The sequence below is a fragment of the Lichenostomus cassidix genome, chromosome 6, assembly GCF_008360975.1.
Source record: "Lichenostomus cassidix isolate B80296 chromosome 6, HeHo_3.0, whole genome shotgun sequence".
NCBI classification, from domain to species: Eukaryota; Metazoa; Chordata; class Aves; order Passeriformes; family Meliphagidae; genus Lichenostomus; species Lichenostomus cassidix.
Window position 1 is genome coordinate 12,798,018 of NC_139487.1, and position 25,196 is coordinate 12,823,213.

General features: G+C 48.0%; 2 protein-coding genes across 2 annotated transcripts in view; one reads left to right on the top strand and one right to left on the bottom strand.

Moving 5' to 3' along the window:
• Positions 1-45: 45 nt before the first annotated feature.
• Positions 46-7,313, top strand: DPCD (deleted in primary ciliary dyskinesia homolog (mouse)). Its single transcript, XM_085065004.1, has 6 exons — positions 46-194; positions 489-569; positions 1,228-1,352; positions 2,167-2,300; positions 5,899-6,001; positions 7,111-7,313. Exons 1-6 carry the CDS (start codon positions 131-133, stop codon positions 7,213-7,215), a joined length of 612 nt encoding a protein of 203 aa, XP_084921130.1. The 5' UTR covers positions 46-130; the 3' UTR covers positions 7,216-7,313.
• A 1,631-nt stretch (positions 7,314-8,944) lies between these two features.
• Positions 8,945-25,196, bottom strand: part of FBXW4 (F-box and WD repeat domain containing 4) — a 60,571-nt gene continuing 44,319 nt past the window's right edge. Inside the window, exons 6-9 of the mRNA XM_085065003.1 lie at positions 22,768-22,833; positions 10,291-10,431; positions 9,993-10,134; positions 8,945-9,737 (exon numbers count right to left, since the gene is read on the bottom strand). Of these exons, the coding sequence (XP_084921129.1) occupies positions 9,621-9,737; positions 9,993-10,134; positions 10,291-10,431; positions 22,768-22,833 (466 nt within the window). The 3' untranslated portion in view covers positions 8,945-9,620. The remainder of the gene's footprint in view (positions 9,738-9,992; positions 10,135-10,290; positions 10,432-22,767; positions 22,834-25,196) is intronic.

Genomic DNA, 25,196 nt, shown 5'->3' on the forward strand with positions numbered 1-25,196 from the left:
GGGGTCAGAGCCCCGAGCCGAGCGGGACCGGGCCGCGCCCGGCAGGGCCGCACTCGCCTCGGCCGGGCCGGAAGCGCTGCCGGGACAAGGGCGGAAGTTTCCGCGTTGCCGCGGCGACGGCGCGGCCGCCATGGCGGTGCCGAGCTGGCTGGAGCGGCTGCGGGCGGCCGGCAAGACGGCGCTGGTGCAGGACGGTAACCGCGGGGCGAGGGTCGGGACAGCCCCCGCCTGCTCCCGCCGCGGGGTTTGGGGTGGTGCTGCAGCAAGCGGGCGCGGAGGGGAGCGCTCCCGGGGACAGCCCGCAGCCCGGGCAGGGCCGCAGGGTAGGACACAAGGCCATGAACGCGGGCACGCGGGGCAGCGCCTCCGTCCCCCCAGGCAGGGGGATGGAGTCCCGGACAGTGCGATAGGGCCCCAGACAGCGGAACACAGCCCTACACCCAGGGGTAGGTGTATCTCTTTCCTCTCACCACCTGCCTTGCTTCTAGGGAAGCGGAAGATCCATTACTTGTTCGAGGATGGGAAGGAGATGGCCGAAGAATACGACATTAAGACTGGCCAGTTAATGAGTAAGTGGTGCTCTCAGCTGGCCCCCAGCAGACGCGGGTCGGGGCAGAACCACAGGGCAGTGGGTCTATACCGTCAGGGCTGGGGTGCTGAGAGGGACCACCTGGTCAGGAACAAATCATCCCTACATAATCTTGGAGACAGGCATGTCTGTAGTGGCATTTTTTAGGGACAGAAGTAGGGTTCAGTTTGCAGCCAGGAGTCTCTGACTTTCATGGCATAGCAGACCTTGCTATAGCCCAGGATCTCCCCCAGACATCCCATCTGTCACAACAGACTTGGATGGAGTAGATGGGATTGCCATCACAGTTGCCAGGCACTGAGTCTGTACCACATGAAGGGCTGTAATACGCTTTTTGGTGGCTTCTGTTACCACAAGGTGTCAATTATGGCTCTTGTCCAAAACCACATCAGCTGCAGCACAGCAGCTGCTGCAGCCCCACCGTGGCTTCAGCACCAAGTAGCAAAAGAGAGGCATTCAGTACAGAATTTCTGACCTAGGAATAGGCCAACCAGCAGATCAACTCACACCAAAGTGGAAATTACTGGAATTAAGGTATGTATATCCATATCATCTCAGTGTGCTGGGCAGCCTTGGCAGTCAGTTGCTGGAGTTTTTATAGAGCAGAAGAATGCAAACCCTTCCTCTCTCTTCCACAGGTAGAAAATGGCGAGAGAAGAATACCCTTGGGGGCACTGGCAAATGGCAGGTGGAAGTGGGAGAGCCAACCTCACCGTTCCTGGGAGCACTGGAGTCAGAGCTTATAACAGAGAGCAGCTCAAATGTATGTAAGGGTCTGCAGGTACCACTGCACTTAAAACTACCTTGTCTTGTGCTTACAGCAGTAGTTGGTAGAGCACAAAAGATCACCAAGAGACAGCCTTAATGCACTCAGAACTCTGCTACAAATCACCCCAAAACTGCAGGGCTGAGTAGAAAGAAGGCACAGCTTAGGTTCTTTAGGGGTCTTCAAGAGTCTGTAGTTTCCTTAAGTAAAGAAACTGTACTGTTGTGTTGGCCAACTACTATCCTAGCTTCTGAAAGAGCAGGCTGACAGGAGAGCCAGTGCCAGGATAAGTCAGGGGATAGAAAACAGAGGTGATAGCAAAGAAAGGCACAGGCAGTGCATAGCAGACAGGTCCCTAATAGACCACAGCCTGTTTCATCTTCACACCCCTGTGTCTTAGGGGGCAGATGTTTTAGTCTCTCACCATCTTTTCTACAGACCTGAAACACAAGCATAGCTCTGCACTGCAAACTGGGGCAGAGCTAGGACTGAATCCAGCAGGTTCCTAGAGCAGGCAGACCCCAGTATTTAGTTGCCTGTGAGGAAGAGGTCTGGTTTCCCTGTAAACTGGTATTGCAAGGCTTCCTCACTGAACACTTTCAGCCTCCTGCAAGCAGTGCCCTGGGCAAAGGCAGAGCAGCCCTAGCTGTAGGAAGGTAATGCTCAGGCAGCTTCTTGTGTTAACTCCCTAATGCTCCAGTGTGAAAGAAGAGCTACTCCAATGTGGAGTCTCACAAGGTAGTACAGGAAGGAGACAGGGAGAAGAGGAGACAGCTGGAGGAGCCTTGCTAAAGGTACTTGTTTGCTGTAGCCTATCTTCATGAGGAAGGATACCCTGAGCAGCTTCCAGTGGCGGATCCGTAACCTTCCCTACCCCAAGGAGGTCTACAGCGTCTCCGTGGAGGAGGAGCAGCGCTGCTGTGTCATCCGGACCACCAACAAGAAGTCAGTAAGGACAGCACTGCCAGTGCTGACAGTCCCTTGGGGTGGGCTGGCACAGAGGGCAGGCAATGATTGCACAGGGGGCTGTCCCTTCTTGCCTTCTATCCCTAGTGTGCCAGGACTGAGGGGCCCCACCTTGCAGCGCATCTCCTGCTGCCCAATTTTTACTCCCAACCGCTTCAGACATGTTTACAGCAGGGCCCCTCAAGCTCTGTGCTGGTCTTTGCAAACTCATCTTGGCTCCAGTAGGGTGGTGCTTGCTCTTTTCTTGCCCTGTCAGATGTCACTTTCTTAGAAAAATAAAGTAAGAGCCTTGCACACCTCTTGAAGATAGAACATTCCATCATCTCCCTCTGATTCGGTCACTGCATCTCAGAATGCTGCAGGATTCAGCATGTGCAGCAAAGTCACGGGCACCCAGACAGACAGATCTGCCTGCATAAACATGTCCTATAGTCACAATGCCAGAGATATAATCTGGAGGCAGCAAGCAAAAAGACAGACTGATTCTAGAAAGGAAATATCACAGTGTTCTGGCAAAAGAGATTTGAGATTGGAGGAAAAAAATGGAAAATGCTTTTAAAACTGCATCTTGTAGTGTGTCAATGCATGACATCTCAATCGGAATGAAACACAGACTCTGTCCCAAAGCATCTACAGCCTCAGATAAGCCAAGATGAGCTGTGGTATTGGGAAGTGAGTGCACGGAGCGAGCCTTGGGAGCAAGGGAAGCTGATGGAAGTGGCTGTAGGTGGTGCTGTCGGCACAGAACTGCGGCTCCTCAGCTGCCGAGGGCTTCGCGATGCGGCACCCATGAGTCTCCCGGTGAAAGACTGTTGGAGCTCTGCACATCAGCACACTTGGGGGCTCAAAACCAGTAGCCTGGGAAGAGGGAAGTTACCCCATAGAAACAGCAAGCAATTACAGCTCTAATACAGAAAGATGTCCTAAATACACGCAGAGGGATTCACAGAACAGTGGGGCTTTAGTAGGGGGACCTATGTAGCAAAAGATGAATGAGATTCCCATCAGCCACACATGGATATGCATGGAGCTAGGACAGGAATGGAGTACTGGATCCTAAATCCAACCACGCACTGTCACAGACAGGCTTATCTACTCCCAGTCCTACTGATCGTTGTGTGTATGTGGGAAGTTCCTTGCCTGTGAATGTAAGAACTTCCTGTGTAGATGCTGTAAGGTTATAAGTAGCACTGAGGTCTTACCTATGCTCCACCTGACTACAGGCTTTTTTGTACTGCTCTCAGGAGAGTCCCCCATGAGTGGCCGTTACTTATTCTCTCACAGACTAGTGTCAGAAATCTGAGTCAAAAGACTCAACAGCAACTCATGGCCTGTGTGTGACAGTTGAGGACTTTTAGAATTAAAGCTGAAAGCCACCTCACTGGGGACAAGAATGACGTTGCTGTCAGTAGGGAGCAGGGACAGACTCCAGCACTAGCACACTTAGTACAGGCTCCAGGATATCTTAGATCATTTCTCCTGGGTCTCGGCCAGGGCAAGGCACCACTCAGCAACTAATTCCAAGATAGCAACAACAGCATGGAATCCACAGAGAGAGCACACATCACTACGGGAGAGAAAGGAAGCCTCGGAGCCTCTCCAACCCTTGGAAGACAGCCACGCTGCTTCTGAGCAACAGAGCTGTGCTGACCGCCAGCCAGAGGCACAAGTAACGGAATAGGCTGCCAAGCCACTACTGAATAGCTCAGCTCTAAATTCTCAGCATACCAGTAGCAGTTTTCCCTGCGGGCTGACAAAAAGTGGGTTTCCAGTAGGAAAATAATAGAGGTGATTTCACATACATACTGTGGATCTCGGGCCAGGACTCGGGCTCAGAGTGTAATACTGCCCTTGGCCATGGGGTGAGAGGCGAGGGCAGAGAATCAGCCTATATCGGCTGGGATAACCACCCATCAGCTACCTCCCCAGCCCAGACAGGAGCTCTTCACTTCCACCAGTCACTCCTGTTCCCTCTGGCCACGGCAAGGGCTGCTCAAGTGGGATTTGCTTAAAACCTCTTGCTGTAAAATAAATCCATTAAACTGAACTCTAAAAACAAACCCAGAAAGCCACCTCCCCAAACACCAAACCTGATTCAATTATTGTAGTGAGAAGCAGTGGTAATGTTAGGAGGAGGAGGGGGTGGCAAGGCAGATCTGGTTTCCTTTGATCTTGTCACAGATTTTAGTTTGAGGCCAGCCAAAGCTATTCTTCTCCCCTTCTCCTTAGTCCTGGGGCAGCAGAACGCTGCTGTTTCATTGATGATTCCCAAGGCCCTTTGAAACAGTGGGTTTTTTCTGTGTACTGCTTTTTTTTTGTCTAATCGGTAAGAAGTTAACACTTCCTTAACATGTCTTTGTGTTCATCTAATCTCTGCTGTTTAACCTTTGACATCTCCCTTATTATCCATGTCTGCCACCTTTTCCAAATACCGACAGCAGTGACAACACAGAACGGTTTGAGCCCTGCGGTAACAAGCGATGTACATTCCTCCCACTGCACCGGGAGAGCCATTTGCCCTTTGTAGCTGTTTTCACCGTGACTTGGAAAATAAACTGCAATTTGGGCAGAGGTAGAAAGGCCAAGCCTCACACACAGCCAGCTGAATTGAGAACCACCCCTCATGGCATGGTAGCAGCTGCTGCCTGTTCCCACTCTGCTCCAGGCACTTCAGTACCAGCTACAGGCCAATTCCTTGGAGAGGACTGCCCACAAGAGTACTGCAAGAGCCTAAGAATGCAGCCATGCCTCTGGGTGGGCACAGGACCACCAGCCAGTGTATTTGGTTCAGCCCCAGAGAGAAGCAGTAAATGCAGGGCAAGCTATGCCAAGCACAGAAGATCTTGGGAAAACACAGACACAGGTCTACAAGGTTCTGGCTCCAAAGTCTTAGGAAATCTCTTAGCTGGCAAAAACCTCTCTGTCCTCTGCTTGGATGTGAGAGCCACATCCAAGGGATAGAGACATCTGGGATAGAGACCAGGGAAGAAACAACTAGGAGAGCTGTAAGTGCAGGGGGGCACCACACCCACCATAGGGGTTGCATGGAGATGCTGCAGAGCAGAGGCTCAGGTGACTGCAGGCAGCAACACCTGGAGATCTGTGCCCAGGGGCATGCCTGAGCACCACTGTGCCACCAAAGCAAGAAGTTGGGTTTAGGAAGTATTGCAACACAAAATGGTGCATAACTGAGGAAAATAAGTGATACGGCACAAGAGCTTTGACAGCTCTTTTGACAGAAGCTAAAGGAAGCTGCTACTTAGAGGGAATGAGGCCATGAGCAGGGAAAAAGACAATGAACACCTTGGTAGTCTATCTTTAGCCATATCTGGCACTACACATAAGGGCAAGCTAGAGGGACCAAGCTTGCTTTCACACACCAAAGCTGTTCAGGACTTTGCCAGCTCTGACTTCCAGTTTGGAGCTTTGTTTCTAGTGCTCCTGCCAACCCTGAGAGGTCTACTGTCCTCACCTACACCTTGTGGAACAGTGTAAGACACTGGTCTGTGTCTTAGTACTGCTAGTGGGGGAATAGAAACCCCACCTTCCTTATTTCTGTCTCCTCTCTCATTTGTAGGTACTATAAAAAGTTCTCTATTCCTGACCTGGACCGATACCACCTTCCCTTGGATGCAGCTGCCCTGAGCTTCACCCATGCCAACAATACCCTGATCATCACGGTGAGGTTTCAGCCATGCAGAACAGCACTTTGCCTTTCTCTTTAGGTCCACAAAGCTAAAATTCTTACACGTGGGGAAATGAGGCAGACCAGGGAGATCTGTTGAGGGTCACCCATGCAGCCCCTTCTCTGTCACACAAGTTTCACATTACACTGGGCATGCTGACACTAACCAAGACATCCCAGGCTGCAGGAGGGGCCCTGCCTGCTGCTCAAGGTGACATGCAGGTGGAAGTGTCTGCCATGCCGTATTTTCTGTGTATTTTCTCCATCAGGCCTGAGCAAGCCTCCGCTCTCAGTGACACTAAGCTTCTCTTGTCTCAGAGCATAAGAGTCCAAGCATCTGCTGCACTTTGAGGTCTCGCAGTCAAAAAAAAACAATAAAAAAATGATCACCTGCTGTTTTGTGTCAGAGAGGGAACACTTCCACACACATGGTGGAAGCAAGAGACTAGCAACGTGGGCATACACTTCTTGTTGCAAGGAGCAGACAGATGCTTTTGAGCAACAGGTGCTTGTCTTATTCAGTGCAGAAGTCATCTACACAGGGCACACCCTCCATGGGAAACCTGGCAGCAGAGCTAGGCTGCACGTGCAGAGGAAATGGGCCAAGAGGAGCACCTTGAGTCCTCCCGAGCTTCTGTTTGCTACTGGCCAGACCTTGCAAAAAGCACCTGCATCCACTACTAAGCTGCAGCTGGGTAAGGGGCCTCTGAGGGGAAGACAGAGGAACTGCAACTCTAACTTCTATCTGCATTTAAAAAAAAGACATATATATATTTATATAAAACACTTGTGAGCATATGGTCAGTGAGCACAGCAAGGATCTGCTTGCCAGGATATTCCAGAGGAGTTGGTGGGGGCCAGGATTCCACGTCTAACTGGAAAGTTCTACTTGCACTGTAACAGACATTCCAGAACTTGGCAAATGTCTCTAGCTTGATGGCACCACCCCTCTAAATGGGCTTCAGAGGCAGCTGGTAATGGCAAGGCCTCCCTTGGCAGGAGGGACCCTGCTGGGCTGGCAGCAACAGGCCCCAGCTGGTCTGCTTGGAGCAGAGGCTGAACTGGAGTTCAGGAGTGCTAAGGGCATTTCTCTCTGTCCTACAGTACCAGAAGCCAAAGGAGATCCTGGCTGCAGAAGAGCAGCTGCAGAAGGAGCTGAAGAAGATAAAGGCAGCTAACAGTGGGGATGGAGACTGCAAGCCACAGTAGACAGTGGCTGCTGAGAGGCTGAGGTGAAGGGCAGCTCTCTGGCGCAGCTTCATGGTGTTTATTTTGCCTTATCTAATAAAAACGAGTTCTGTTGTTAATAGAGCCATTTGGAGGAATCTCTGTAGGCCCAGGGAGGTGGCAGGGCAGTCGACCTGTCTGCTGCCTGGCCTGCTGATTTGTGCAGACCTTTCATAAAACCATATAATGGTTTGTGTTGGAACGGACCTTAAAGATCATTTAGTTCTAACCCCCCTGTCATGGGCAGGGACACTTTCCACTAGACCAGACTGTTCAAAGCCCCATCCAACCTGGTCTGGAACACTTCCAGGGATGGGGATGATCCTTCTAAGAATTATGGGAAGCTGTAGCATGCAAAGGAAGCACACCACCTCCACAAACCTCCAGCAACCCTGTCCCCATCCTTCATGAGCAACGTGACACCTTGGGAATTCCCCATCTGCCACCATTGCTGAAGGCAGTAATGTTTGGAAAACAAGAACTCCCTCCTCACACTTGTTACTTGCCTGGGATGTGCTTGGAAGCAGCTCCCTCCTGTGCAGTTATGCAGGTCCTCTGTGCAACCAGAAGGATGCTCTAGTGACTTTGGTATTTCTGTGAACAACATAGCCTATGAAACGGTAAAGAGGAAGACACGCAGCTGCTTCCTTAATGCAAACCATCCACAGTGTGACAGGGCTGTGCAGAGCACAGGAACCAATGTGCAGCTGCCTCTATTTGCATGGCATGGACAGGAAGCAGTGGCCGGGCTGCTGGCCAGCTCAGGAGCAGCAGTTGCCCACTCTTCTGTGAAGGCACAAACATGGCCCATTGCAAACCTCACTGCACAGGGACAACCCCAACAGTGCTGCTTTACCAAGTCCTCTCCAACAGCCATGCCCTTGCTTAGATTTCTGAATGTTCCATCCCAGTTCATACTTGAACAGTTACTGTCCAAAAAAGCCCTACAAACCCTACCTTCAAGTGAGCTGCTCATGGGCTCTCAGCATAGGTCCCCTGATGAGGCTGCTTTCAAACCACAGTTCCTGAGAGTCTGGGGCTCCAGCAAACATATTCCTCCAATTCACGTGCATCACAAGGGAAGAGCAGCACCTTGAGATGAAATCAACTTACTAAATTCTAACAAAGCATTATGCTGAGTGGCTCACCCTTGAAGTGCTTCCAGTTTGTGATACAAACCTCTCCTTTACCTATCCAGGTAAACTACTGGGCATGCTAATAAACTATTTACATCCATGGAAACTACTCAAACTCAGAACCAAGCAGGGTTCCCACACTTCCTTCCCCAAGGAGGGACAGACCCAGACAACAGTGTATTCAGTCAAAACACATTATCCACATCCATTCAGACAGCACAGAGCACACTGAAAGCTATAGTTGTTCAGAGACCCACATCAGGTTCAGAAGGATGACACAAAAAGGAGCAGAGCCCACTTGGATGTGCCTACAGGGTCCCAGTAAACCACATCCAGATGTTCGCACTAGTCTGGTTTGCTGCTTCATTACGAGGGCACCAAGTGAGTCACAGATCCTACTTTTTGAATTCTTGTTTGAAAAAGTGACAGGAGATCCAAGCTCCCAGGAACTGCCTTCAATGCAGCAGTGTCACAGGGTCTAGCCAGAGAGAGAGATCTGTTAGACAATGGAGACAGCATCTGAAAACAGGTCCAACCTCCCCCACCCTGCAGTCAACAGGTAACATCACAGACCCTTCGGAGCTTGAAACAAAACGTACAATCTGTTTTGTTTCCTTTCAGTTTTATTTAGCAAAACACGATCTTTTCAGCCCTGCCCAGTGCACAGACTGACCTGACGGCCAGCTTGGGGAGGCACACTGAAAGCAGGGCTGGCTCTGCCTTTTAGCTCAATTGCTGCTCTTGGCTGTGAAGGACAACACAATCAGCTGTCAGGAAAGCAAGTTAAGGAGAAAGGTGGGCCTCGCTCCAGGCACCTTTCCCTTCCACCAAATCAGTCCACCGTCCACCCCACACACAAGCTAGTCTTGCTTCACATGCTCAGAGCTTGGCTGATCTCAACCTGACCAGCACACAGCTGATGGGGCATCCTGGCTCAACTTGCCCCTCAAATGCTGTATCCACAGGAAAAAATAAGAAGAAAAAAAAAAAAAAAGAACACAGTTAATAAAACAAACCCTGACTTGCACAAAATAAAAAGGGTAGAGGACAATTTGCCTATTTTTTTCACCAGCAGGCAGGTGAGGCTGAGAAAGTTTGGCCATTTGTGCACTCTTCATTGTAGTTTTCTGGCAGGCGAAAAAGTCCCTTCAGAAGCCTTGTGGGCCTTTCTCACCTCTCCTGCCCTGCAATTCCCTGAGCCAAGTGTCAGCTCTGCTGAGTTGGGGTCACCAGAAGCAGCTGTGGTGCCCTTCACGAGGCTGTGAAGTCCAGGACGTGCAGGGCTGACGCCAGGGCAGCATACAGGTGGGTGGTACTGAAACGGAGGCAGTACACTGGGCTGCTGGTGGGTGAAGACAGGTGAAAGCTCTGCAAGAAAAGAGGAGAATCAACGTTTCAGAGAAGAGCTCAACCCAAAGACCCTGGCCGCTGTTGCAGATCCAAAGGCTGAGATGTCTGAGCAAAGCAGGTTTTCCCTGCATATAGGTTAGGTTTGCCATGGTAGACTAGCCAAAAAGAGTGCCCAGCAGCCCCTCTTTCTTTTTCCCAGGAGGCATCAGCCAAGAGGCTACCAGAGAACAGTTGAGAAGCTCTGCTGCTGCCCAGCCTCTCACTGGTGCTCACCTGCAAGCACCGAGTCTGCCGCTTATCCCAGAGGCGCACCACGCCGTAGTAGGAAGAGCCGCTGGCGATCATGTGGTTCTTATCACTCCTTATGCAGTACAGGGCACTGTCATGGGGCTCTTCCCACTCCTGGACACACTTCCTGCAAGGGCAACACAAACCAGGGCGGGGCTGAGCCTCCACTCCTCCATCCAGTTTGCCTGAAGGAACTATTTCAGTGAGAGCTCAGTTCCCAGACACTGCCTTGTGTTCCTCCCAGGAGCCTTGTGTGGGCCCAAGATGCCAGTAGCAGGCTCACCTGGTGCTGGTCCGTATGTCCCAGTAGCGGATGTAGGTGTCATACCCACAGGAAAGGAGAAGGGAGGGCGTTTCATAGAACACATCCAGGACTCCAGCTCCACGGTGGAAGTCGGTCCCCAAACAGGTCAACAGCTGACCACTGCAATGAAACACAATAGGGGAAGAGTCATTCAGAGCAAAAAGCCCTTCCTGTTCAGCTGGCCAGAGCAGAGATGGTGTCACAGAAGTCTTCCAGATCTCATTTCTGTGATTTAACAGAATACAAAACCCTGTATTTTTATTCTCCCACCCCCAGCTTCTGCTACTGGTTGGGCCACTAACTGTCATGAAGGGTGATCAGCAGGAGTCCCAGCTGAAAGAGGAAGAGCCAAGGTACAGGCACAGCTGACCCCCAGCAGAATGGGATCAGTTTCCCTAGGAGAAGTGACCAGTATTCTGAATTATATGGCTCCACTTCCATAGGAGACAACTCTTAACTTAGCCAAACTCCACATAATCTGCAAGAGCCACTTACCTTTTCAATCCCATCCCATACTCTGTCCTTCAAAATACTGCTCACTGGGGTATTTCACTGGATCTTTAACACACTGCACAGATCCACAGACAAATCAGACTCTCCCAACCCAGTCTGCCATGGCTGCTCTCCTGAACCCCCTCCAGTCCAGTTACACTGCATTCTGCAAACACTAGATCTGGGGCTGAACGTGATAGGTCAAGAGCAACCACCCCAAGGTTGCTCTGGAGATGACCTTCCAAAGGCTAGCTATTACTTTTCTTGACCCTTTCCTCTTTTCTAATTCCTTGTTTGCAGTGAAAGAGCAAAAGCAATATCTCCATGAAGCTCTATGCTGGGTATTTTGTGGCAGCATCACCCTGATGCTTGTTCATGTACAGAACCATTAGCTCACCAGATGGATGGGGCCTGGTGAGGTCCTACCCTGCCAGACTTCAAGAAGAAGATTGAGCCCCTTCCCTGGGTCACATGAAATTGCATCAGGTGCAGGGTACAGCCCATCCCAGTATCACTCCACCTGCTGCAGCAGCCAGTGGCATCCAGACATGAAGACTCTTGAGAATGGAATAGACAATCGGTCCAGCTGCTTGAAATGGCCACCTATTGCAAACCTCCTTTTCTTCCTTCTCCTCACACCCTCTACATCAAAAATGCTGGACACAATAAAACTTGAAGCACCTGCTTTTCAAACTCTGCTGCACGGCCACCCCTCTCCAACAGGCTCTTGGTTCTCAGGACAATGAAGCAGTCCTGAAAGCCAACAGCACGGATCCCGCAGTGGGGTCACTCCCAGCGTCTCCCTCCATTATTTTGTTACATTCTGCTTCTTGATCCAGCATCACACAGTTCTGAGGCACATCGCCAAATGCCTTAATTCTGTCTGTAATCTGGGCTAAAGCCCTCGTCGGGGGATAAAGACCACACAAAAGGAGAAATAGAGTCCTGGGAGATGTTAAAACAAGTAAACACCTTTGTGTCAGGAGAGAGAAATCGCTGATAAAGCAGATTAGTGCCTCGAGCCCTGGTGTCCCCAGATCAGAAGGCGAGCCCTGGCCGATCTTTGCAGCCAGCACGCTTCTATGATCACAGAGCTGGCGGCATGCTGGGGCCAGCCTGTTTCCCCACAGTCACTCTCCAAAGAGCAGATTATGTAGAATAACAATTTCTTTGTGGCTGTGTAATTCCCTCCGTGACCGTGGCTGTGGGCAGCTACATTGGCCCTTGATGCCAGGGCCCTAGCAACCATTTAGAGAGGCCAACCAGCCCTAGCAATGGCCCCCCCAAGCAAACCTCTCGGACAAGCTTTAACATCAAGTGCATGAATTAATCCCCCCCAACACGAATCCAGGGGTGCTGGCTTATTGGACTTTGTCTTTCTCCAGGCAAGGGATCGAGGGGATTCCAGGCTTCAGCCCTTTGCAACCTTCTCACAATACATTAACCCTTGGAAGGTTACTTGTAAACCAACCTAGCAGCAACTCTGAACCTGTCTGCGGGTTAAGAGATTGAAGCACTCATGGTTTGAGCACCGTGAGCAAGAGCCATGAGGTTTGGTTGGCACAGATGGGTCCTCAGATCCACCAAAGAATGAGACATGGATGGGCATGAGTGCTCTGGCACTCCCCTGCCCTTCCAAGCACACAGATCCTCTCCATCTGCCATTCTGCAAAGCCAGGAGGACAAATGGGCATACATACAGGCCTTCCCAAGGCTTCTACAAAACCTGCTTCATCCTACAAGTTGTATGTGTGTCCCGGAGTTGTAAGACATACAACAGAGGTATGAGGAGGAGTCAGCTGCTCTCCCAGACAAGAATCCTTGGAGTACCTGTGAGATGCATAAGGGGCCAGACAGAGTCCTCTGCTAGCTGCGCAGGCAGGAGTGAGGAGTTACTCCCAAGAGATGAGCTACGCCAGCAAGCCCCAGGCAGCACCAGCAGATTGGACCCTGAGCACCACCCAGGTGCTTTGCTCCCTGTGCTTCTCCATGCCTTCACACCTCACTGCAGTGGTACCTAAGCATTCAAATAGAGTCACACCAGTTTTCCTCCCTTCACTTCCCTTTTTTTTTTGTTGCCATCCCAAGCAACAAAAATGAAAGAAAAGGCAACAAAAAGAGGGAGGGGAAAAGGATTAGCTTTTCTCTGTAGGCATAAAACAAGCACAGATACTTGCAAGTTACTGCAGCAAAATAAACCTTGCTTTGCTGGTTTGTTAATCAGTTCAGTTCTCCTGTCCCAAGAACAAGACAGCCAAAGCAGCTCTCAGGTGGGAAGTGCAGTGCCTGGATACAGGAGGAACTCTCTGGCAATTTACAGAGGCACTGAGGTAGTTGCTACAGTGAAGCACTTACCATCTGGCACCAGGGGAAAATTTACTGTGCTGTACACTGGGCGCACAGATCAAAACACCTAAGTGTTCTGGGATGGGCAAACATAAGGTGATAAAGATGCAGAACACAATCAGTATTTCCCCTTTTTTCAGCAGATTAAGGTGTCTCTGGATCAGCTACCACCATGCCAGACTTGCTCTATGTGCCTGCAGCATATACAGCCATGCTGAGTTCATGCTGGGAAGGGAACTCTGCCACCACAACTCTTCTGGTCTTGGGATGACAAAGTAGTGCCCAAAAATTGTCTGCTCTTTTTTATCCCAAATACTCCCTGCTCTCAAACCCCATACCTGAACAGCTTCCCCTTTCTTGGGAACAAAACCCACAGCTAATTCTTAATAACCCATAAAGGATCAAGATAACCCACGAATGGGCAACAGAAAAGCAGCAGCTACACCAGCACATCACCAGTGGTTTCTAACAACTTAAATGGATAGAAGATACCTTCTCCATGAGGGACAGAAAGAGATGGCATAGCTATCTTGGACCTTTTTCACCAGCACCAGCCAAACACAGCAGGAAACAGCTGCCTTCTTTCATTTGTGGTCCCTTTTTCACCTAAACACCTTTCAAAACCCAGGTGGGCTGATCCTCAGTACTTCAGAGGCTCTGTCCTTGTTATGGGCTATGAAAAAAGTGTCTGTGAAGGCCAAGAGAGACCAAACATGGAAGGTCCAGACCACCTCCCTACCCTGCCATGGCCCTCCAGCAGTCGCAAGTAGAGGTTGTTTTGTTCCACGCCTTCTTCAGGCAAGCCAGACAGTTACCTGTGCAGGTGGCTGGAGCTTTGCTTGTCTTTGTACTGAACAGCCTGAGCCAGATACTGGTGGCATTCAGTCCCACTGCTGGGTGGCACCAACAGAAACAACTCTGCACCAGCAGAGCTCTGTGAGGCAGAATCACAAATGTGACAGTGCAGGTTTTCTGCAAAGAGCAGTCTAGAGCAAGGGCTCTCAGTTTCAGCATTTTAACCACAAACCACCTGGGCCAATGCAGCACCTACAAATACACAGGTAGGCCTCCAGTGTTGAGGAATCTGGTATTATTCCTGATTTCTCATACTTCCTGTTCAGCATCTAGACAGACTGAAATAATATTGGCAGTAATCCAGTAACAGCTCACAAGGAACAGAGCCAGAGCAAATCCAGAAGCTTATTTCATCCCTAGCACAGGAATGCTGTGTTAGGACTAGGCTCTGGACTCCTTGGTGATAGAACAAGATGTTTAAATGAAGTCCATATGCCTGGGAAATGTATCCAACTGATGAGTCCAAAAATGAAAGGCATTTTGTTCAGACACTATGGAGAATCCGTTGATTCATCTCAATTAATTTCCAAGTTCTACAAGACTTTTTAAAATTCATTTTAAAATAAGGTATTTGTTCAGGATTTCCACATTTCAATCTTTCCTTTGCATGCTAGAAATCTAGCCATGAGCATAGCTGTCCTGATATCTCCAGAAGACAGGCAACCTGGAAGAAAAGTGAAGGGAAGAAACAGGTTGCTTTCTTTAAGTTCTTGTTCTTCTTTTTAAAAACAGGTTCAAATTCTATTCCTTCTCAGTCACTAATATGAAGACAAAATAAGATGAGTCATGGCAGAGCCCAGATAGTTACTTTCCTGACAACCCATGGGATGTTGCTTCACAGAGTCAAAGTTATATACAGCCTCCCAAGCCACTGCAACTATTTGTGTGGCCATAAAAGCTCAGGATTTCCCTGAGATCTTTCTGATAGTCAGAGCCCAAAAGAAGCCTGCACCTTCTTCCCTGGACCCTGTCCATTTTCTGCAGGCCTTGCCCAGCTGTCTCCAAGACACAAAAACTACACTCGAAAAGTTGGGTAACAAAACAACACTTTTCTCCCTACCCTCCATTTCCAGTGACCCCAATTCACTAGAATTGATATTATATAACTATGCAAATTCTAGGAAACTGCTGAATTCCAAACATCTGTTGAAAAGAGAGATGTGCAAAACTGAGTACAATTTATTTGCTCTGGAAACCTCACCTGTGAACTGTGATCATCCATCAAAGAGGAGAATCCATTGCACATAAGGAGATGACTATTCACAAACCAAACAGAGCTCTAAACCAATATTTCAGCCCCAAGAACTATTTGAAACAAGACAGGTGGGAAGCATATACTTTAAAAAAAAGGTGTGAAGAGCTTTGTTCAATTCCAAACACTGGGATGTTTGAACTGAGTATCAGGGAAAGGAAAACAAATCCATTTAAAAATAATTATCCCAAGTACAGCATTTGCACAATTTCTGTCATCCAGTTTGGAGAGTGCACCAAAACCAAAGGGAAGAGCTGAGCTGCTGTCTCTTCCAGGTGCTTTGCAATAGCAGCTGAGGCACGGAGGGGATGCAGCAACTTATGCTAAGGGAAAGCCTTGATCAAACAACATCTGTATTATACATAGGGAAAACCACAGATCCTTGGCAAAGTTATTCTTCTATCCTACCCCAAAGTTGCCCCTACATTTCAACCAGGCTACTAATTCCTGCAGGGAGGTGTGGGATTGCCTTGGGGAATTTTGAGGGAGCACCTCCAAGTGAAATGGCTCAGAGATGCTGTTTCAAGTGATTTTCAGGGCAAATGCCTCTCTCTGATTCCTCAGTGCAGCTGAAGGGACTCGAGGCAGTAGGGGGGAAAGACACCAACGACGGTCTGGGATTGTGTTGTGGGGAGAGACAGAAGAGGGAGTTTTGCCTTCTTTTCTTCTGCTTTCTCTGAATTGGCCCACACACGTTTTAAATGGTCCAATAAAAAGATACAATTTCTTTACCTTTCCAGCTCTGGGACCCTGTGAGTTTTTGTTGTTCGGGTTCCCGTAAGGTTAAGTTCAGAGGATAAACTGACACACTGGGCTATGGGAAAAAGCCAGTTTCTTCAAATAAAGCCACAACGGTGCAAAAGAGACCCTGCTGGGGCTTTTATTTGGGAAAACAAACAGAAATGGCACCAAGCCCTTCTGCTTTACGAACCAATTTAACTATAAAACCAATGTTCTCCCTCTCGGGGGTGAGGAGGGGAGAGAGACAGGACATGACAATAGTCCAAAACCTTGAGGAGAAAAAAAAAAGAAGATAGGACAAAAAAGGTTGTCTATCCCCTTTTCTTTCTTGTCCATGGCTCCTTTTCTTAGCACACGTGTGTTCTTGTAAAAACGATTAGATTGCAATTTGTATAACATGGTGACCCCCAAATTCAGACATTTAACCCCTTTTCTCTGCAAAGAATGTCAAGAATGTCTTCTCTGTCTTTCTTTCCAACGGGAGGAGTAGGGGGGAATTCTCAAACTGTGATTTCTTGGAGGAACAGAAAAAGAGGGAGGCGAGGAAAAGAAGCAGGGAATTCTCAAAGCCTCTCGCCTTTCGCCCTACTTGTGTGGGAACAGGCGGCTGTATTGCTCCCTTTCTGGACAGAGCTCTGCAGGTCTCCTTTAGTGGGGAGACAAAAAAATGGAGAGTCCAAATCAAAACAAAGCCATCTGTTTAAATGAGCTACCACTAGCCAGTGACAGAGGGGGTTCCTCATTCACTCCTTCCCATTCTTCTCTCTTGCCTCTGTTGATTCTCTCTCAACCCAGGGAAAAATAAAGATTACTTTTGCTTTGGCTCAGAGGGATGAAACTGATTGATGTGCTTGGAGTGTCCAGCCCCCACCCACACTCTCTGATTGTTCAGAGCCTTGTAAAGTTGTCATAAATATGCCTGAACAAGAGTTCAAAGGCTGCAGCATGCCCTGGACATGCACACATCCAAAGGGCAGGAGCTGGCGTCTTGGTCCTCTCTAGTGAGACAGGACCAAGACTGCCATGTGGAAGAAAGCAATTAGGATAAACACCTGTATGTTCCTCCTTTTACAATGATTTTACATTTAGGTTAAGATGCACCAGAACCCTCTTAACAAAAGGAAGGCAGAAGATGTTCAGCTTATGTGAGAGAGTTAAGAAACAGTGTCAAAAAAAAAAAATCCCAACCAGAAATCAGTAAAGAACCACAAGGCCTCAACCAGTTTTGAGAACATGTGCACAGGAACACTTTGCACAGACAAAAGTGAAGCTGTCCATTACAGCCAGGAGACAGAGCTCTGAACACAACAAAGTCTTCTAAAAGGGACAGTCATCCAAGAGTCTGCCACTTAAGAGGCCCCTTGCACCAGCAAGCTTTCTCTAGAACTGGCTCAAGCTGGCCGTAGGCGCGGTGTTAAGATCTCAAGGTTTGGATTGGTCATTGTGATTTAAAACTGTGTTCAGCCAAGACAGAGATGCTGAGAAAGAAATGCAAGCATGAAAGGAATAGGGAGCCTCTTTTGCACAAAACCTGGAGGAGTTTCCTTGGCAAAAAAAGATGCCTGGCATATGAATCTATGGAAAAGCAGGGCAGGAAAGGGTATTCCACATCTACAGAATGCTACTATTCTTCTGCTCCCCAAATCCTGTGAAACTGCTATCAGTGCCAGGATAATATTTGCTATTGCTTGTCTCTCCTGTTATCAGACATACGCACCTACTTCTCTGTGACTGGATAAATCCAGTTTAAATGTTTGGGTGAAACAGACTCCTCACACTTCTTAAGAGTCAGTTACCTTTCCTTTTGATCTAGTAACTCCAGTTCTGAATCCATGTGCTCCCTTCACCCAACAGCTTCTTTTGTGATTAAACTAGAGGGTCTCAAACTTGGAGAGAATGGTCTTCTACAGAACTTATTTTAGAGCACAACATTAAGAAGTCTTGAGCCAAGCTTCTACATTAAAAGCTTTTCTTGAAAACATTCAACAATACTTATAACCAAGAACTAGATTCTCATTTCACTCATTTATTTCCACACAATTAAAAAATTGGAGCACAACAGGACACAAAGTCAAGAAGGACTGGATTTAAACAGGAAATCATCAGAACAATCAGCTGACCAGGGTGTTCAGTGCTATATGCTGCAACTCTCAAATTACACTTGCTGTTTAAGACCAGTACAGGAAGCCCAAGTTTTAACTCAATGAGCTCTGAAAAGCTACCAAAATGGATGCAGATCAACAAAAGCCAAAATCTGAAAAGACAGCAACTGCTTCTTGTCCCCTCCACGGCCCAGACAGATGTAGCCTAGCAGAGGACCCATGGAAACACATACTAGAGACCCAGCAGCAGCACGTTAGCAAACTTCAGCCAGCTGCTTAGGATGGTAGCACTCATGCTGGCTCTTGGAAAGAAAGAGCACAATGCAATAGCACTATAGGCAGAACACATTACTAACCTGCTCAGCAGCTCCCTGGCTATCCGAGACTCCTCCCCGACCCTCTGCTGAGGGCACCAGCCATACACCTGAATCTCCCTTCTCCACGCCCAAGCCACTCTCATGAATTCTCTACCTCCCACCTCCCCAAAACCTGCAAACATCAAAGGCACCTGCCTTGAACACCTGAAGAGCACGGGGGCCTGATGGTCAAGAAATGCAACTCTGTATCTTCCTCTTCTATGCACTCCCTATTTTTTTTTCTTCCATCTCTTTGAAAAGGTGGCAGAGATAAATGGAGAACAAAGAAACAAGAAAAAGCCACAGCTTTGGCCCACACCCTGCCTATTACTTAAGGGGGAAGGAACTCTTCCGAAAGAGGAGGAAAAAAATGTGCTTCGACACAATGGCTCAAAAGGCCAGGCAGCAAACCGGGCCACTTTGTACTGCTAACAAGGGAAACCTAATTACAGGAAGAGGGCAAAGAGGGACAGATAAAAGGGATACAAAATTTCAACATCTGTTGCCATAAAGGGATAAGAAGTGGGGAAACGCAAAGTGTCAGTTTGGTGTCAGTGACGGCATAAAGCCACTTTCAAAGGGCTCAGGAGAGGGAGAAAAACCGAACAAGAAATTAGAGGGTTCTTAAAAAAAAAACAACAAAAACCAGAAAACAAACAAACAAAATCCCCACTCTGCCAAAAATACCTTCAAAAGGGGGGAGGAGTTGGACAAAGACTGGATATTTAAAAGGTAGAGGATCTGGGTGGCTTGCAGGGCACAGCTAACTTTGGTTCAATTTTCACAGCTCTTGAACCCTCCAGCTTGTCATGTCATGTCACAGGAAAGAACAGTGTAGGATTTGTGTATTCAAAGTGTTCATAGCATGAAGACTACCATGTGAAACAGATCACTGGTCCATTTCAAGTACCAGGCTTTGCAGAATAGCTCCAAGAATTGCTGCAAAGAGACCTCTGGAGTATTCTTTCTTATGAAGAAGCATCCTTGAGACAGGGGCATTTGTCACTTAATGACATGCAGACCACCCCAGTAACACGGGGAGTAACAATTCTCTGCAGGCAAATGACAAATGCTGGCCTTGGACCTGTCAGTGGTGCATCACCCTCATCTTCCAAGGAGTTTAAAGTCCCAAAGGCAGTAGGAAGAAGAGGAAAGAGCTGAAGGATCTAAATGCAGTTTCCTTTTCTCTTGCCTGCCATTAAGCAGCTGTTCTGTTGAGCCACACACTCACACTGGCAAACGAGACAGGACAGTCTGAATAGGGAAAGGCAAAAGTGAGTAGAGGAACCTGACCTGCAAGAGGGGCAGCTGCCATCATATCCCTCACTGAAGGAGGGGCAAGGGGACTTGGAAGAGGACAAGGCATCAGCAAGACCTGATATTTGATGCAAAGATACAGGTTAGTATCCTGTGGCCCGCACTGCTCATTTTTCTCCTTGCAGGCCTCTAATCACCGAACTTACTCACAGCTGCCTTCCACATACACACCTTCACCCAGAGTGGGAATAAGTGCACAGCAACTTCCCCACATCTAAAAGCAATCAGATGGCACAATGTAGTATTTGTGAGGTGAGAGATGTCCTCCAGAAGTGCAGCTAGCCAGCTTCAAAAGCATAGGAAAAAAACCTAAATCCTCCTTCATTACAGGAGACAGGGCCAGGTGTAGCAGCAGCTGGAATTTCAGCCATCAGAGACAGTGTCTTGGCATTACACAGTCATTCCCCTGCTTTAGACTCCCTTGACAATTGCTTGTTGCTGCCTGTTGAGGCTTTGATCCAACACCATCATCTCAGCAGAGTCAGAAATGAAAGACAGTTGTGGGGGTGGGATGCAGCAAGAGGCGTTTCCCTTCCCCACTAAAAATTTCCTCGACACCAAACCCAACAAAACCCTTTTCAAAGCACAGGACATATTTACAGGTGAAGATATTATCCCCTTCCTCTTAGAGGGATGAGAATGGCTGCCCCAGGGTCAGGGAACAGCGAAGGTCATAAATACGAAACATACCATGACCAACAGCTACAAGCACCAGCCAAGGACTTATCTGGCCTGGAACTAAGATGATCAGTACACAAAAGGGTATTTTAGCTTTAAATCCTTTTGTAGCACGTTCCAGCTCTCAGCTATTGGGGAAAAAGACCACCTACCCCAAAGGAAGAGAATTGCACAGAAACTGCTGTACTGTTACTTACTCACCTCACTGATGCAAGGAAAACTCTAACTAAACTAACTGATCCTAGACAGCACTAAACAGCTCAGTGGTGCTAAGGATGCTGTGGTGTTCAAGAACACACCTCACGCATCATTCTACCCTGTCTAATTTTTTTTTTGACAGAAGTTACCTGGATTTTGTTCTTAGAGGTAATATCCTTGCCATGTTCAGCCTCTGGGCCTTTTTGTGGCCACAGGAAAAGGGTAAGCAGCAAACTCAGAGCCCCTGGCTCTGTCTAGCAGATGTTATCAAGACACACTGAGCACAGGAGGAGTTTTTAAGTCCTGGATGGCTCTAGGATTTTAAGTTTTCATTAAACTCTCACTCCTGGAGTCTGACCAGGGAGACAACATTCAAAAGCCTCAAAGGAATAGACAGCATTCCCTACAAGATCACTTCTGGCAATCACTGGAGACTTGGATCCAAAACTCTGCTGGGAAGATGAACAGTTTCTGGAGAGTCAGTTTATGGAAGGATAGCTCTGTACTACCTTTCTATGAATGATGGCATCAAGCTTCACATGCTAGAGTCCCAGCCATGCTTCCTACTCAGCCTCCTACTCTGCACATGCTGACGAGTCTACCAGCTCATACACAGGTCCCTAGAGAGGAAAAGACCCAGTGGCAGGGTGCATTCCAGCTGTGACAGGTGAAGAGGGAAGAATAAGTTTGACACTCTAGCCATTTCAACAGACGCCCAGTGGCCTAGGTTGCCTTGGCTTTTTTATTTGCCTGTCACTCAGGCTTTTACATTATTGAAAGATCAAACTCCGCTGTGCTTGTTCATTACCTTAATCCTATTTTCTACACAGCTTTATTATCTCTTCAGGCTTCCTTGGGAAAGGCTGTCAGAAAGGCTGGGGCAGGGGGGAGAGGGTTGCCCATCTCCTCACCCCTGTCAGATGCCTCTATTCAAGAACAGCCAGAAGACTTGATGGGCAGGGGTATCACAGCACAGCCTGCACCCTTCTGGGTTACTCCAAAGGCACCACTGGATGGGTCACTAAGAAACATGCACCATAGCTAAATGCACTGGTGCTCTTTCCTGCTCCAGCTTGTCCTTTGTAAGATGCATTGTTACAAACTATTTTTGTTACTTCAGAGAAAAAACAACTGGTTTAAATTTGTATTTGATACAGTTGACTTAGACAATCAAAACTATTCAAACTATAGATTAGAAGGCAATTGGTCTCAGACCTTCCCTGTGTCCACACCAATCCTCCTCCACCCCCTTTCCCCAAATATAGCCCTACTGACATCCCTCAGGCCCATTCTGCCATTGCTCACCTCAATCCTGACAGAACTCCTTTGGATAATCTGGGCCACGCCACGCCGACCCAGAGCATACTGGTCCTGGAAGGCAGGGCTGCCATTCCAATAGTCCTGTGAAATATTTGCTATCTGTCCATCACTACACTAATACCCTCAGGCTGAGAGTTTCAAATTTGTCAGCAGTGGAGTCTCACGTCAAGATTTGAGAACAACATTTCCCCAGTTGCTAAGGTCAGCACCTTCACTGAACAGGAACTACTCAAAGACCCCAAATCAGAGGCCACAGCAATTAACCTCCTCCGTGCTTATTAGGACAAATGTGCCTAAGTCACTTCCACAGATAACCTGTTGCCACACCTCACCTCTTTTGAGCTGCCGGAATTGCCAGCCAGGACAAGGTGACTGCAGAGCCTGCATTTGCCTCTGGCTTCCAAGCACCACAGAGAAGTGGGTGAATGGGAGGATAAGGATCACCTACCTCACTTCCTCTGGCTGAGGCTGAGGTATCAACAGAGACAGATGAAAAGGAAGGTGCAATGGGTGTATTTTGACTGTATACAGGTAATGGGAAGAAACCAGGATGGCTGTGCCATCAACTGGAAAAGCTGAAAAGAAAAGCCAAGTTACTGAACCAGAATCACCCCCCACAAGTGCTTTTCCACACCAATTTGCTTTGTCTCCCACCCTGCAACACATCTCATCTTCAATCATCCCTTGCCTATATTGACAAAAGGAATGACACCATTTTGCAGCATTTCCAATATTGCATTTCTCATTGTTATTCACTTTTCTTGTCAAGTCCCTCCCTATAACACAGAAGCTCACTGACCTCTCAAGGTCCCAGATTCTCAGAGGTGAGGTGTGTCCACAGCAGGCTGTCCCCGTCACAAATGAGCTGTTTAAAAAAAAAAAAGGCAAAGAAAAACCAGTTACTAATCCTCATGTTCTGAAGAAAGTGTTTGAGAAAGACAGATAAAACAGGTTGCAAGACAGATTTTGAATTCTGGTTCAAGATGATTTTACCATGTCCCACCACATTTCACAAGGGACAGGCAGCAGTAAAGGGAGTGCTGCTGCAGGATTCTCATTAGCTGAGCTTCCAGATGCAGCAGAGAACTGACACAACATAAAGATGTATCTGTAAATACAAAGGGAAAACCTAAACACGAACAGCCATAAACAACATTTTCAAATGAGTCCGTACAGTATTCAGCAGGTTTCATACACAGTCAGTGCTGTAAGCTGCCGGAGGACCCCATGGAAAATTTACTGTTATTTCCTACTTCAAGTCTCACTTCTGTTTGTTGGCAACTTCTGAGCACAACCATGCACTGGCTGCAGCATCACAGGCCTAAAGAATCACAGAATAGAGGTCTCTGGTCCAGCCTGCTCAAAGCAGGGCCAGTTTCAAAGATGGATCAGGTTGCCCTCCCCAGTGCTCAGGCACTCTCTGTTAAAGGCAGCACAGCAGCAATATTTGGCTCAGTTTACACCCTCCAGCGGGGTCCATTCCAAAGTCCTCTTGGCAACGCTATGTCCCTGCTGCACATGCTGGCTCCAGAGGTCACCTGACAGCCACTGGCTTCAAACTAGTTCACAAGACAGAAAAAATCCTTAAAATCAAGCATCAGGAACAGGGGTGCTGGGGCTCTCCAAACCACACTGCTTGTTTCATGCCAACTTCCTATCCTCAGTCCAAATAAGAGGAAGCAGCTCATACAAGGATTTCTAAGTAAGCTATAAATGACCTCTCACAAAGCCATATTTATTGCAGTTACTGAGAATAAAATGCTAAAACTATGTTTAAGTCAATGCAACAAGGATAGCATGAACACAGGAAATGGAACCTGCTTTAAATAAAAGCCATCTCTATGCTTTGTCTAAGCAACTTTTGCAGTATGACACAGGGCTGGCAGCTGAAAGATGAAAGCAAAATAAGAAAACAATGTCATGTCTGTAAAAATAGCAGTTAGAGCAGTTTTTAAACATTTCTTTGATCCTCTACAACATTCTTCCTTTGGAAGTAAAGGTGTCTCCAAGCCTCTAATGCACCAGGAATGGATTCTTGTAGCATCCTTGACTTCTTTGAGAAGCATTACTGCTGCTGTAAGAAGGCACTCAGCAGACAAGTGGTAAACACAGGCTCAACTCCATCAAAGCCAGAGAAGGGCCAGATGGAAGCAAGGCCAGAACTCAAGACTCCCTCTACTCCTATCTCTGGTTTAGCTGAGCAATTGGTTTTTCCAAACCATAAGTTCAAAGCAGCACTGACAAAACACTCTGAAAAAGAGGCAAGCAGAAAACATCAAACTATATCAAAGAGCTACAAAAACTTAGGAAGGGCTTCAGCTACCAAGGCTCTCTTTTGTGCTCACTCTATCCTTCCTACCCAAAATCAGGTACCTGGACGTGTCCACAAGTTCTGTGACCCTTAGCTGCCCTTTAGGCTAGAAAAGGCCGGCAGAACTAGAGCTATTTCAAAGTGTCTCCAACCAGGCTATCTTACATGCAAAATTCCAAGTTTATTGACAGTACACATACTATCAGCCAAAGCACCTGTAGCACTGGGCTGTCCCTATAGGTGCTGCAGGGTGCATACAATATTCTTCTCCATGTAAGTCCCTGACCAAAGTCTGAGAGTCTATGGACAGCAACAGCTACCAGGATCAATTAAGAAAGTGTGCAGCATTTCATCTTTGGAAACAGGGTTTCTGCACAATGCCTACTCCTCTCCACCATAGTGCAGGGCAGGAGGGAACATTTCCTTTTTGCCAATGTCATCCATCTCAGAGGAAAACATGCAAAAGACACTTTGACAGCTTGTCAGTCAAACCCCATGTCTGGAAAGCAGCACTTTGGTCAGGGAGTCCCTCTGCTACAAAGGTAGGTGTTGGGTTCTGTTGCCCCTCCCCAGTCATAATCCATTAATAACTACTACAGTCAATTACTGTGGTTAGAAACATAATAGCAGTCAGGGAGTCAGTCAAGCAGGCAATTGGGTGCTTAAGATTTTTCTTTTGGGGGACAAACTAACTCTGTCCCAGCAGAGAACGCCCTCACGTGGGAGACAGACCCCTTTGTGCAGAAGGTATGCACAAGGCTTTGATGGTTGCCACAGGTCTAAATTACCATGGAGGCACACCAACAGGGAAAAAAAGGTGGGAGGAACAGCTAGGTCTAATCCTCCCTCATGCTGTCAGTTCTGGACTTCAGCTTTCCCTCCTTGGTCCTCACCCCTCACCCCTCAGAGAAAAAAGA